Source organism: Dinoponera quadriceps, unplaced genomic scaffold, assembly GCF_001313825.1.
Source record: "Dinoponera quadriceps isolate SergipeBrazil2010 unplaced genomic scaffold, ASM131382v1 scaffold1831, whole genome shotgun sequence".
NCBI classification, from domain to species: domain Eukaryota; kingdom Metazoa; phylum Arthropoda; class Insecta; order Hymenoptera; family Formicidae; genus Dinoponera; species Dinoponera quadriceps.
In genome coordinates, this window is record NW_014556430.1 from 4,093 (window position 1) to 17,669 (window position 13,577).

The 13,577-nt window shown below is 35.4% G+C and overlaps 1 protein-coding gene and 1 pseudogene across 1 annotated transcript in view; one reads left to right on the top strand and one right to left on the bottom strand.

Moving 5' to 3' along the window:
- The first annotated feature begins 8,501 nt into the window (after window positions 1-8,501).
- On the top strand, window positions 8,502-12,776 carry LOC106747353 (annotated as a pseudogene).
- Window positions 12,777-12,875: 99 nt separating this feature from the next.
- Window positions 12,876-13,577, bottom strand: part of LOC106747380 (ATP synthase subunit d, mitochondrial) — a 1,759-nt gene continuing 1,057 nt past the window's right edge. Inside the window, exons 2-3 of the mRNA XM_014624847.1 lie at window positions 13,335-13,503; window positions 12,876-13,256 (exon numbers count right to left, since the gene is read on the bottom strand). Of these exons, the coding sequence (XP_014480333.1) occupies window positions 13,029-13,256; window positions 13,335-13,503 (397 nt within the window). The 3' untranslated portion in view covers window positions 12,876-13,028. The remainder of the gene's footprint in view (window positions 13,257-13,334; window positions 13,504-13,577) is intronic.

Here is a 13,577-nt window from a genome sequence, read left to right on the forward strand (position 1 = left end):
ATTGAAAGTTACGGTACCGCCGGCATTAGCATTACCCAAGGTGGAGGTTGCACGGTCGGATTTACACCTCTTTTTGTGTTTGTGTGTTTGTGTGTGTGAATGTGTGTGTGTCAACAGAGATAAGGACCCCACGGTTCGTCACTCCCGTAGTATTTATCGACTCCAAACCCTCTCTGCTGTACGCGCGCGCGTGTGTGTGTGTGTGTGTGGCTGATGTTATTAGGCCTGGTGTTCGAAATGTTCACCGTTTGCTTCAATGTAAGCAAGTACTCTTTTCTCGAAATTATTTGTTGCATGAAGAATTTCATCAACATGTAGAGAACGAATAGCGAGACGTATTCTACGAATCATATCATCCTAATATCATCCATATCACCTAAAATAAGCATCATATCACAAGCTTCCGCGTTTGAATACGACATGGCTGGTAAATGAGAATTTTGTTACATCTTACGTGACAGTATCAGACATGTCATACATCACGACTGGCCGCTTTTTGCTTATACTCGCGATAATCGAAAGCCTTCGCGTTGGGCGTTCGCAGACCAAAATTATTCGGTTCTTCGGGTACCCGAGATCGACCGTATATGATGTTGCGGTTAAATATAATAGCTAGGACGAAGTTTCCGGCCTTTGTTCACGTCTTAGACGTCGTCTCCAATGAAGGTCACGCCGCCATATTTCTTTCAAAAGAAAGAAACCGTCACAAAAGAGGATTATTTACACATTTTGACGAGGGTAGTGAAGCAGTGGATAGATATTGTGACCACCGGGAGGCCGTACGTCTACCAGCAGGACGGCGTGCCGACGCATACAAGTGATTTAGTTCAAAACTGGCTGTTGGATAATGTGGACATGTTTTGGTTCAAGGAATTCTGGCCTCCGAACAGTCCAGATTTGAATCCGTTAGACCACTACGTGTAGAGTGTCATTATTTACACATTTTGACGAGTGATATAACGAGTGATTAACAAGTCGAGACATCCCAACGCGACTTCTCTTCAGGCCTCTATCGAAATGGCATTCGTCAATATGGACAAGGACGCGTTGCAGAGAGCGTGCCAACACTTCAAGAGGAGGATCGAAGCAGTCATCGATACAAAAGGGATATAGAATAATTTTACTCTAAAAGAATACCACTAGTGATGTACAAAAAGTTTTTTTTTATAATTTTTACATCTTGACAAATAGAATTTTGTTTAAATAAATTGTTCATTTTGTCCGGATTTTGGTGGCGGACCTTGTATACATAAAGTCAAAACTATTATAATTAGAGCCATTATAAATCTACTATTATAGCTAGAGTTACTTCTGCAATTTTCAATTTTATGTGTTACTAGTAAGTTACTAAAAGTAAGTATAACTCTTCGTCTAAGGAATAGTATAATATATATTAGATGGTTGCATATGAAACCGCCGGCAATAGATGGCGTTAGGTACACTATTTTTTAAAATTGAAAGTTGGCAATATATATGATGACAGGTCTATATTATCCCGCCAAAACGCCATAGGTGACATTTGTGCGACGCGTTAACATCATCTATTTTGATTGTGTTTACAATGGCAATGTTACGTCCTGTGTACTTCACGGACAATAAATTTTTTCTTCCTGTCCTTTTTTTACAAACCTATGTTCTCATGGATTGGGATTTGGGTAAGCGATATCCAATAATATAAATTGTAATATGACTAAAAACGTAGCCGAAGAGACCAACCAGATATATAAACGTTAGCCCGTTAATGAAACTCAGACCCAAAAGTTATTTATAAGATCCCGATAACGCGCCATGAGATACGTCATGTGTTTCCCAACGCGTCTATTCTACGAATAGTATAAAATAAAACGCAGCGATCTCCCTTTCGCCTTCACGTACGCTCTTTATGAGGAAAATCGTCAAAACGATCAATCGGATGTGGAAACGTTGACCCGTCAATAAAATTTAGATCCAAAGGTTATTTATGAGATCCGTCTGTTCTAAAAACTGCGTAAAGGAAAGCACAGCGACTCCCTTCTCACCTTCATGTCTTGCGTGCGCTCTTATGATTGCTAGCATTCGAAAGACCACGAACGACCCCCTCCCCCATCTTCCTTCCACGAAAACCGTCATCCGCCACTCCTAAAAGTCTTCTTATAAAAACCCTATTCTCTTGCCGCTGCGATACTACTTCTAACTAACTGTATCAGGCAAAATCTGTCTCGTATCAAACAATCCCTCTGAGTCTATTGCAATACTCTACAGTATTTCCTTAGTAGATCTTGCTAATTGTTAAAATCTCACGGCTCGACACTTCGGCATAGTGCTCCGATACAATCGTCACGAGTGTATCTGCTATCCAGCCAATCGTTCACAAGTTGAGCTACAAGACGACAGCTCAAGTTAGCCTTCGCTCCTAAGGATCTCAGAAATCCAGTACACCTCGATCAACGAACCCATGTTCTACGTACTATTCACCACAGTCGATCTACCTAAATTGTAAATCTATTTCATATTTAAACATGACTTTTAATAATTTCACTCCAATGTCCAATCCTACCTCACTTCTTAAACACACACATACACAACGTAATTATTATCTTCCTTGTATTATATAATGTTGTTTTTTCACCATACCGATATGTTAAACGAATGTTCTTGTTACGTTAAATCCGATTGTATTACATTAAGTTATACGAATTACTTTTTACTTAATCTTACTTTAATCGTCATCTTTTATTTGCATTATACCAATAATGCTGATTTATAAAAGTTTGTTTAATGTTAATCTATATTTCTCATTGTTTAACTTTAGCTAACCGTTTCATCTTTTAAACATTGTATCTTTTGCAATGATTTTTCTCATCAATTTATCACTATTGTTAATCTATGTGAGAAGCAAATTATGTTACTAGTATAATTAATCCATGTGAGAAGCAAATTATGTTACTAGTATAATTAATAAACTCCATGTGAGAAGCAAATAATGTTACTAGTATAATTAATCCATGTGAGAAGCAAATTATGTTACTAGTATAATTAATAAACTCTTTTATTCAAAATGTCCTAAATTTAATTAAATTTGTTACATATATTCATTCATTTCCTTTCAATCAGAATTTATTCATTCATTACTTCAATCAGAATTCTCCTTTCAACACACTCATATGGTTCTATTCCAGGTAAAGAAGTTAAGTTCTTTGACCTATATAAAGGACTATCTAATGTACGTTCTGCGGTCGGAATAAATGAGCCATTCCGGACCTTGACCTGATCTGCAGATCTGCCAATACGTTTAGGCCTTGCGAGTACGCGAGTATACGATGCTTGTTGCGCACATTCTCTTCCAGGACGTAACAGCAAGTTATGTTCCAAATAAGTCACATTTGCTCCAAGTTCTGCTCCATTATTTCCTGGCAACAAAATCGCCTGCGGAAACGCATCGTTTGCTAGAGGAAGTGTATGCCGAACATGCTTCATCGAGTACAACGTGCAAAGAGTGGTTTCACCGCTTCCAAAGTGGTGATTTCTCTATGGACAAAAGGACCGTGGAAAACTACCCAAATTGATCAGAGGGGTGTCGTATATTACGAGCTGTTGAAACCTTTGGAAACCATCACTGGGGATCGATATCGACTGTAACTGATTCGTTTGAAGCGAACTCTGCACGAGAAGAGGCTGGAATGGGAGAATCGCTATGACAAATTGATTTTACAACACCACAACGCCAGGCCGCATGTTGCTCAATTAAGAAGTACTTAGAAGAAGTGAACTGGGAAATCCTACCCCACCTGCCATTTTCCCTAGACATCGCTCCCTCCGATTATCATTATTCCGGTCGATGCAGTCAGCGCTTATGGCATAGCATTCACCTCGTATGAAGAAGTCAAAAAGTGACTGGATGATTGGATTGCCTTCAAAGAACCCGAATTCTTCCTGCGTGGAATCCGATTGTTGGCTGAAAAATGGACCAATGTTGTTTGTTTCGATGGGTAATACTTTGAATGAACCAGTTCGTCGATTTGCTACCAAACCACTATTTTTTTCTTTTACTCAAAAATGGGCGGTTTTATATGCAACCACCTATACGTTCAGTAGAAATCAATTTGAATAAGGAACGTTGTGTTGCTACTGTACAATCAAATTTATAAACAATAATTATTTCAAAACATCCATATTAGATACAAACTCAGGATTTAATTTAATTAAAGAAAATCAGATATCAAAATATTTAAAAATAAATTCTAATCAAGTATTAAAATTAAATGGAATTAATGTGTATTCTGTATATACTATGGGAAAAGTAATTATAATTATTTTGGGTATTCTTGTTAATTTCCATGTCATATCTAACAATTTTTCTATTCAAACTAATGGAATACTGGGTAATGATTTCTTCCAACAGAGGCTAGGATTGATTATTCAAAAGGACACTTAAAAATTCAAAATATAAAAATTCCTTTTTATTTTTCCAAATCTATAATAGTTTATAAATTTAAATAAACTAAACTTTCGCACTCAAAAGCTTTGTTTTTCGTGCGCATAGGGAACCAGCACATTAAAGAAAGATACTTTTCTAAAATAACCATTATTAAAAGGGTAGAAGTAGAAGCAAAAACAATAATGAAAAACGAAGACGGTAAAGCTTACATGCATGTTACTAATTCTATGGATACGGAAGTAGAAATTTTGATACCAATTGTTAATCCTTAGCACTCGAGGGCTCCGGAGCGGAGCCATTTAAAAATTGTCTTCAAACTCTTCAAACTCAAATGCAAATAGCAAGAGCGGAATATCCTATACACAATAGTTTTTACGATTTGTCTTTGTCCTTATGTTATGAACTGAAAGTTATTTGCATTGTCTCCATAGCGGAGCCTTCGAGTTTGAAGACAAATTTTAAATGGCTCCGCTCCAGAGTCCTCGAGTGCAAAGAGTTAATATACGACCTGCATATACTGAGGATAATGAGGAGAAAAACGATATTACAGATAATAACAATGAGATAAATGGTACTGACCACAAAGAAAGTGAAGAACAGGTTTCTACGCTACCTAACTGTCGGGATAATAACGATCGAAAGAAAAATATCTTTGACGAGGTGACATAATTTTAGAGAACGCGAGACGCGGAAAACAAAAGCTTTCTTTAAATTCGGAACAGAATGAGAATCAAAACGAAGTTTGCCTCTCACGCCTCCCGCGAAGATATAAATTTTCGGGATATTCTTGAAATAGGGGACAATTTCCAGGTTCCCCATAATTCCTTAAAAAACATTCCTAAACAAGGGGACAATTTCCAGATTCCCCGTAATTCCTTAAAAAATATTCCTAAACAAGGGGACAGTTTCCAGATTCCCCGTAATTTCTTAAAAAAAATTCCTAAATAAGAGAACAATTTCCAAATTCCCCAAAACCCCATCAATGAATCCTTAAATGGAGTCCAAATGGAACGTCACCAAACTTCCCACATAAAATCACAAGTAACTCTAATACGGGAGATAATTTCCAAGTCTCCCACGAATTTCCAATTGAGAGTTCATATACCAGGTTGATCAATAAATCCTTAGAATGAAAATGAAAAAAATATTTTGTTAGTAAAACTCAACATAATTTATTTCTCAACATAACCTCCTTTTAGTTCAATATACTGAGTTCAATGAGTTTCTAGCTTCTTTAAGCCTTCCAAATAATAAGAAGTTTCTAAACCGCCAAAATATGCGTCTGTTTCCCATTCAACCTTTTCATTTGAAGCAAATCTCTCTCCCTAAAGCCATCTTTTGAGATTTGAAAACAGGTAGAAGTCACACTCCAGATCTGGAGAATACAATGGATGTAGGAGTAATTCATACCTTAATTCGTTTAATTTTGCTATTGCTTTTACCGATTTGTGCAGTTGCTGGTGCATTGTCTTGATGAAAAAGAATTTTTTTCTTCGTTAAATGAGGCCATTTTTTCTTGATTTCAGCGTTCAATCGGTACAGAAAAAATGCATAATATTCTCCTGCGATTGTTCTTCCTTTTTCAAGATAATCGATGAAGATTATTTCATGTGCATCCCAAAACACAGTGGCCAGAACTTTTCCAACCGATTGTTGCGTCTTCGATCGCTTCGGAGCACTTCCACCCTTCGTTACCCATTGTGCCGACTGTTGTTTCAATTCAGGTGTATAATGGCGGATCCATGTTTCATCAACGGTTATGTATCGACGCAAAAATTTGTTTGATTTACACCTGAACATATCCAAACAATGCTGACAAGTGCGAATTCGTTCACGTTTTTGATCGATTGTTAGCAATCGCGGCACTCATTTTGCAGTTAGCTTTCTTATACCCAAATGTTTGTGTAGGATATTGAATACACGTTCAGATGAGATGCCCACAGCCGCAGCTAGTTTACGCAATTTCACTTTGGGGTCATCCAACACAATATCATGTGCTTTTTCACTCATTTCTGATGTAGTCACTTCATTTGGACGACCACTGCGTTGTGCATCCGATGTGTTGGTATGACCACGTTTAAACTCAGCAATCCAGTTATATACAGTTGTATTCGACGGAGCAGATTCCCCCCAAAGTTTTTTGAAAGTCCTCAATCATTTCTTGCGATTGCAAGCCTTTCAAATAGAAATTACTGTTCGAATTTCAGTTTTTTACAAAATATCAGAGGTTATGTGCTTTCGGTGGCTGTCACAAATATATTGATTGTCATAGCTATCTGCAACTGTGTAGTGAGAATACTTACGAATACGTACGAATACTTTTGTGCCGAGGTAATATTGTTATTATCTGAATTTTTCATTATTGCAAGTTATCAAATTATCAAGTATTGTAGTTAACTTTTGTTCTTGTATATTTATTACTATAATTGTTTGTATGTAATATACGATTACATATACTTAAATATATCTTATAATATAGAAAGAAAAATGTTTTTTTATTTCTATATTCCGCCTATATGAATACTTTTGTCTCTCACTGAACATATAGTTGCAAAGGTAGTTGATATTAAATTTTACAAAGATGTCAGAAAATCTTTTTTCTAATGCTATATCATTGAACAAAATAATTGTCGATAAGTTTATTTAAAATAACGTGATACGTTATTCAATGCGTTAACACGTAGATTACCGCGCTGTTGTTCATTGATCTTAAAAACTGATGATTAAATCACTGAAAAAGATAAATAATATAAATATAATACAGGACTCTTATCACGTTTCTTTAGCACTTTATTGGTAGTGAAACCTATTTTATATACAGGTTGACTAATGGGAATGTATGGAAAGTAAACGGTTACTTATCCCTTCCCAAGTGTCGACAGCTATTTCACTGACTGGGGTTCGCAGCGATGAGACCCATCAATTTCTTTTGGACCGTCGTACAGACCGCTTTGCGAGATGTGAGAGTGGATACAGCTCTGGAAAGGAATTAAAGCAGAATAGCAGTACTTTCTTGTTCTGTTGAAATGAATATTGGTTTATTATTATACGGATACAAGCGGCACTCTCGATAGTGAATTCCTCACTCGCCCGTGTTGCTCTCCTCTCTCCTCGGACTCTCGATAACCTCTACCGCACGACCCAGCGCTACCAATGCTCTTGGCGATACCACCGTCATCTCCCAATGCCCATCTTCTGTTATGAGTCGATAAAGTCAACTCCATAAGATGAACGCATTAAAAATGAAAGAAAAAGTATATCTTATCGAGTGTTTCTATATTAGAGACAAGAACTACACTGCGGCATATCGTGGATTCAACAGTAAATATGGATCCAAAAAGGTTTCTAGCGAAATACTTAGAAAGTAGCTATACTTAAAAAGTATGTTATTGATACTTTTTGCTCATCTTCTCCTTCCGTAAAATCGCGCTTAATCACTATTATGTTGTGATGTTATGTGAGAGTTTATTTATTTTCCAGTATTTTTTCACAGAATTATTAATAATTTTATTATGTATGGCACTTTGAGCGATCGTTGACATGATTTACCCGGTCCACTTCGTATTGTTACAACAGAAGAAACAATTGTTGAGGCTCGAACATATTTTGACGAAAATCTAAACACTTCAATTCGAAAAAGGCTTTGGATTTAAAGCGAGAAACTCTTCGAAAGATTGTGAGAGACGTCATTAAATTGCGTCCGTAAAAAATCACAGCGCGTCAGTTGCTGACGGAGAAAGCGATGGAAAAACAAATTGACTTTTGCAAAGCGATAATCGACGTATTTGAAAGTAACGAACTTGATAAAAAACAAAAAATATTTTCAGATGAAACTCATTTTTGGTTAAGTGTATATGTAAATAAACAAATTTTCGGTTTTGAGGACAAGAAAATCCAACTGTGTCACTTGCCATTCTTCTTCATCTTCAAAAGGTCTCCGCGTATACTGCAATTTCTGTTAAAATCTACCTGCAATTTTGTGAAAGAACTGTGACCAGTGAAAGTTACAAAGAATTACTGTAGACTAAATTTTTCTCACATGCGAAGAAACGAGGATTGGTGAAGAAATTTCATTTTATGCAGGATGGTGCGGCTCCACACTGGACTCAGGAAGTGTTCGAATCAATACATAAAGTGTACGGTAACAGAGTAATTAAACCCATATGACTTTTTTTCTGGGATTATCTTAAAGACAAATGTTACGCCGTCAACAATCTTAAAACACTGCAGAGCTAATGGAAAGTATTAAAAAATGCTCTCGCAGCATTTCTATATCCACGTTAATTATATTTTCTATATTTCAAAGTTTTCGAAAACGATCGCAGTTTTGCGTTGATTGCGATGGACAGCATTTTAAAAATATATACCATTGATTCATACGCGTAAGCGAATTTTCGTCTTTTTTTTATAATGTATGTTTCAATGATTAAATTCTTATCATCTTTTTTCATATACAGTCTGTTCCACAAGAGCATACGGACTGTTTTTCCTAAAAAAATATATAGTTTTTTAAAATTTCATTTAGATCTATTAATAAATTCAATAAACTAAAATGCGTTTACTTAGTAAATTGCCCAATCTCCTTTGTTATTGTTATGGCCTGGCAGCGTCGTAGCATACTTTTCACGAGATTTTCAGTCATTTTTGATTGTCTCAGGAAGAGATTTCCAGATTTCCCGTATATGACGAACGAGTTGCTTTAAATGAAAAATCTTCTTTTCCCTGAATTTCACCTTCATGACTGCCCACACGTTTTCGATGAGATTGACATCAGGTGATTGGGAAGGCCAATCCATTGTAGTGATGCCATTTTCACGTCTACACTCTGTACACGCACGATTTCGGTGTTTTGGATCGTTGTCTTTTCAAAGCACCTATGAACTATTATCTGAGCCAAACCATCTTTGAGCAGACTTTAATAAACACTTATGATAAATCATGTTTATTTTCTGTGCATTCAGGTTGACCGTGAAGAGATATAAAGTACCAAATCCCTGTTTACAGAAGCATCCCCACACGTATACTGTACATTAAACAAGGGGATCGTGACGCGTTGACCACGCATACCTTTTGGGAATCCAGGCCCAAAAGAATGATTCATCAGTGAAGATTACATTGGTCAATCAAAATCATGGTCAATATTAGCTTTTGTTCATTCCAGCCGTTTTTCTACGTGTTTTTCGCTCAAAAAAGGCTTTAACTTTGTGGGCTGCCAGCAGTATTTGGAATCAAGCAATCGTCGTCTAATAGTATTAAGGCTCACATCTACACCCTTTTTTAATAAAAGATTGTTCGCTCGCCGTAACGAGCACCCAAGATTTTTCTCAAATATTTTGATGATAGCTGAGATGATAGCTTTGTGATAGCTCTTGATGAGAACTGAAAAGGACGATAGTACTTTTTCGTCATTGAGCGCCGGGTGCCACGTTCCGGAAAGTCGTCAACACTTTTTGTTCCGTTATAACATTTCGCCCACTTTCTAACGAACCCCTCTGACTTTTTTATGTAGCAGCCGACAACTGCATACGACATTTTCGGTCCTTTCGGATGTGTGCAAAGAAACACTGTTTCAAAACAACTTGCATACACAGCACTTATTGTGTTTATTTTGCTCTGTTACAGACAAAATAAGTGCCACTACCCATATAACCTCAAAGCATTCTTCCAAACTGTTCAGAAAATCGGAAAAACCGAACTTAACATCTGTGCACCCTCTATTAATGAAATGCGAAACCGTATCTTAAAAGACTTCTTAAAAGACAGTGAATATCTTTGTTAACATACCTCAAATTTACTTACCACTTTTACCTGGGAGACAGAGATAAATATATAAGCATCGTATACCGTCTAATGTTGTGGAAAACTCTTAATTAAAAGATGTATTAAGAGATACTTGACAAGAATTGTATCCTGATAAAGCAATGTCTGAAACTAGGCACAACTTATTCATCAAGAATTGTTAGGGCTGACTAAGGTAGCAATTGACAATGTTATTGATGCACTTCGCTTTGGATTATTCTCAGTTGTTATGATAAAAGAACTTTGACATCACACATCACAATTTGTGAATTACATTTGCACAAGGACAAACTCCAACTTTATTCTTAAATCATGGAGAATTGCCAAAACTTGCAGTAGTGGTAATGGTTGTGATATTAAAATAATTTGTCAATCATATGTTGGTCTATTAGAATATATCGTCCTAATTATTTAATTTTTGTTTCATTTTAGGTTCCACCACATGATACGACAGTTCTTGATCTGAAGAGAGCTGTAAAGCGACATATGTGCTTATCTATAAAAAGAGAAAACGTCAAGAAGAAAATAAGTTGGAAACACATTTGGAAGAAATATCATCTTTGTTGCAGACATGTTAAACTTATTAATAACAATGAAAATATTAAAATATATGGTATTACAAATAAAGCTGAATTACATTTTATGAAGGAACGCCGAGAAAAAAATAAATTGATAAGAAGTTAATATCTTCAAACAAACTGTTACTTTTTACTACATAATGTTTTATTTGCTATTAATATTCGGGATATGATAATTTGCAATGTAGTTGATAATGTACAACAAATAGGATGTAATAAATATCCAGAGGTGAGTCTTTCTGTGAAATGTTTACTACAAACTATAATCTTATTAGAGGTGACTCTTTATTAACATAACTCTTTTGATATTTCCAAGGATTCAAGAATCTTACAAATTAAGCCAGGCATACAATCTTCTAACATCATACAAGTTAGCTCAAACGCAGCAGATTTGTTGTGATTTGTAATAATCAATTTCTTCTGATTGAACATTCTATACAGTGCCTCTCCAATCCTCTCACAGTAATTTTTTAGCCTGAGATGCCAAAATATTCCGGAAGCTCTGCTGATATTTTTTCAAAGTCCTAGTCATAGATATTTTTGTCATACTTTATGTTAAGCCACATGACATTTATGAGATTACACAGGTTACTCAGACCTTCGTAATGCAAATCTAATGACATCGATTGCTTCAAGAATATGGTATAAATTATTTGCATTGGATAATGCGGAAGTACCATATTTATTTGAATCTATCCAAAAATTGGAATCTTTGAATCTCACTCTGCCTCAATGATGCACTATAAGGAGACTTCCCGCCCCCGGAAACTTAGCGACCTTGGTAACTAACCGATCCCCGGAAGCATATCGACTTTGATAATTAAACGACACCCAAAAACTTATCGTCCATGGTAACTAATCGACGCCGGTAACTTATCATCACCCCCATATATCGACCCTATTAACTTACCGACCTCAAGAAATTTAATTTACCCACTATTGGTCAGTTGTTGTTGTGTTATCCATTCTTACTGACAAAGTCTGACACATTGAAGTCCTTACATCAAACGGCAGTGTCGCTCTCTTATGTTGACATTTCTTGAGCTTCCTCATTCGTTACAGACGCTGTGTGAGAGTGTAGCTGCATTGCGAATAATGAAAATGATATGATACATCGTATTATGCATTCAGCTGAATTACATTTTATGAAGAAACGTCCAATGTAAAATTAATTGGAAAGAAGTTAATATGTTGAAGTAACTTACTTTTACCACCTACTTTTGTTACTTCATACTACCTGATGTTTTATTTACTTTAATATTCAAGTAGTGACAGTTGATTTACGGCATAGTTGAAATTATTCAAATAGTATATAATGCATATAAGAGAAATAGAAGTGAGTCTCTCTGTGAAATATTTACTGCAAATTGTAATCGTACTAAAAGCGACTCTCAATTAACATTACTTTTTCATATTTCCACAGATTCTCACAAGTCAAGCCAGACATACAATCTTCTAACATCATACAAGTTAGCTCTGATGCAGATTTGTTGTGATTTGTAACAATCAATTTCTTCTGATTGAACATTCCATACAGTGCCTCCAATCCTCTTTCAGTGATTTTCTCACAACATGAGATGTGAAATAACTCGGAAGCTCTGCTGATATTTAATTTAAGCCCTAGACGTTTTTTTTCAAATTTTCGTACATGCATTGCCCCTTAATGATCCCGATTGTCCGAAAAATGCTAAAATTCAGCAATATCAACGGAAGGTTAATATTAAAGTATGCATGTGCAAATAAAACCGTTATTATGTGATATAGTACTGTGAAACAACAGGTAGATATTAACTTATCGAAATCATAAAATAGGTACACTGATCTATAATTACTTCCAATTATCCTATTCGCGTTCATCAACAAATTCTTCAGCTTTAATTAATAAAAAATTTCAATCTACGTTATATATAATATATGGATATACGATATGCATTTATTAAATAGTAACTTAAATTTAATAAGAATATTTTGAACAAGTTTCCGAAATTAAGTAAATATCTCTCCTTTCTTACTGATCACGCACACGACACTCTTGCATTTTATACTTACATATGTATACAAGCAGTGTTATAAAAAAATGGTTTACCGAATGCATCAATTTACTTCCAAATATATGCAGTGATAACAAGGATAAGCAACAATTTCTTTTACAAATCAAATATATCTGGAATCATGTTCTAGAAGTAAATTAGGACTACATTCCATATATTAGCTGTTTTAAGCACATTATAGTATTAATGACCTTTTGGCATTCCTGGATCATTCTCGGGTTGTACATCAGGTGTGTGCGGCCATATTGTTGGTTTGTTAATTGGATCTAAAGCTTCTTCTGGATATATATCTCGGAAATCTTCCATTGTCATTTCGGAGAATGGTAACAGGCTCTTTATCTTTTTGATCTCTTTCTGAGCATTGCTGATGTTATTATTAGATTGTTCCACAAATTCCTCTATTTTAACAAGCTATAATACATTCATATTATATTAGAACAAATATTCAGCAAATGTGAGACATTCTTATATTAAAAATTGGTATATTACCAGTTCCTTTTCTTTAGTATCAATAAGAGAAGTATATTTATCCGCCGGATATGGTACAGAATAGGCATCATATTCCTTCTGAAACTTATCCACAAAATCAGGCACTGCAATATTCTTCTTATAGAATGTCCAATCGATCTTAGGCGGTGCTTCTGGGTATAAGTTCATTCTGTAATAAAGATTTAAAATAAATATTATATCATTTATCATGACAAACTCTTCTCTTATTTATATATATATATA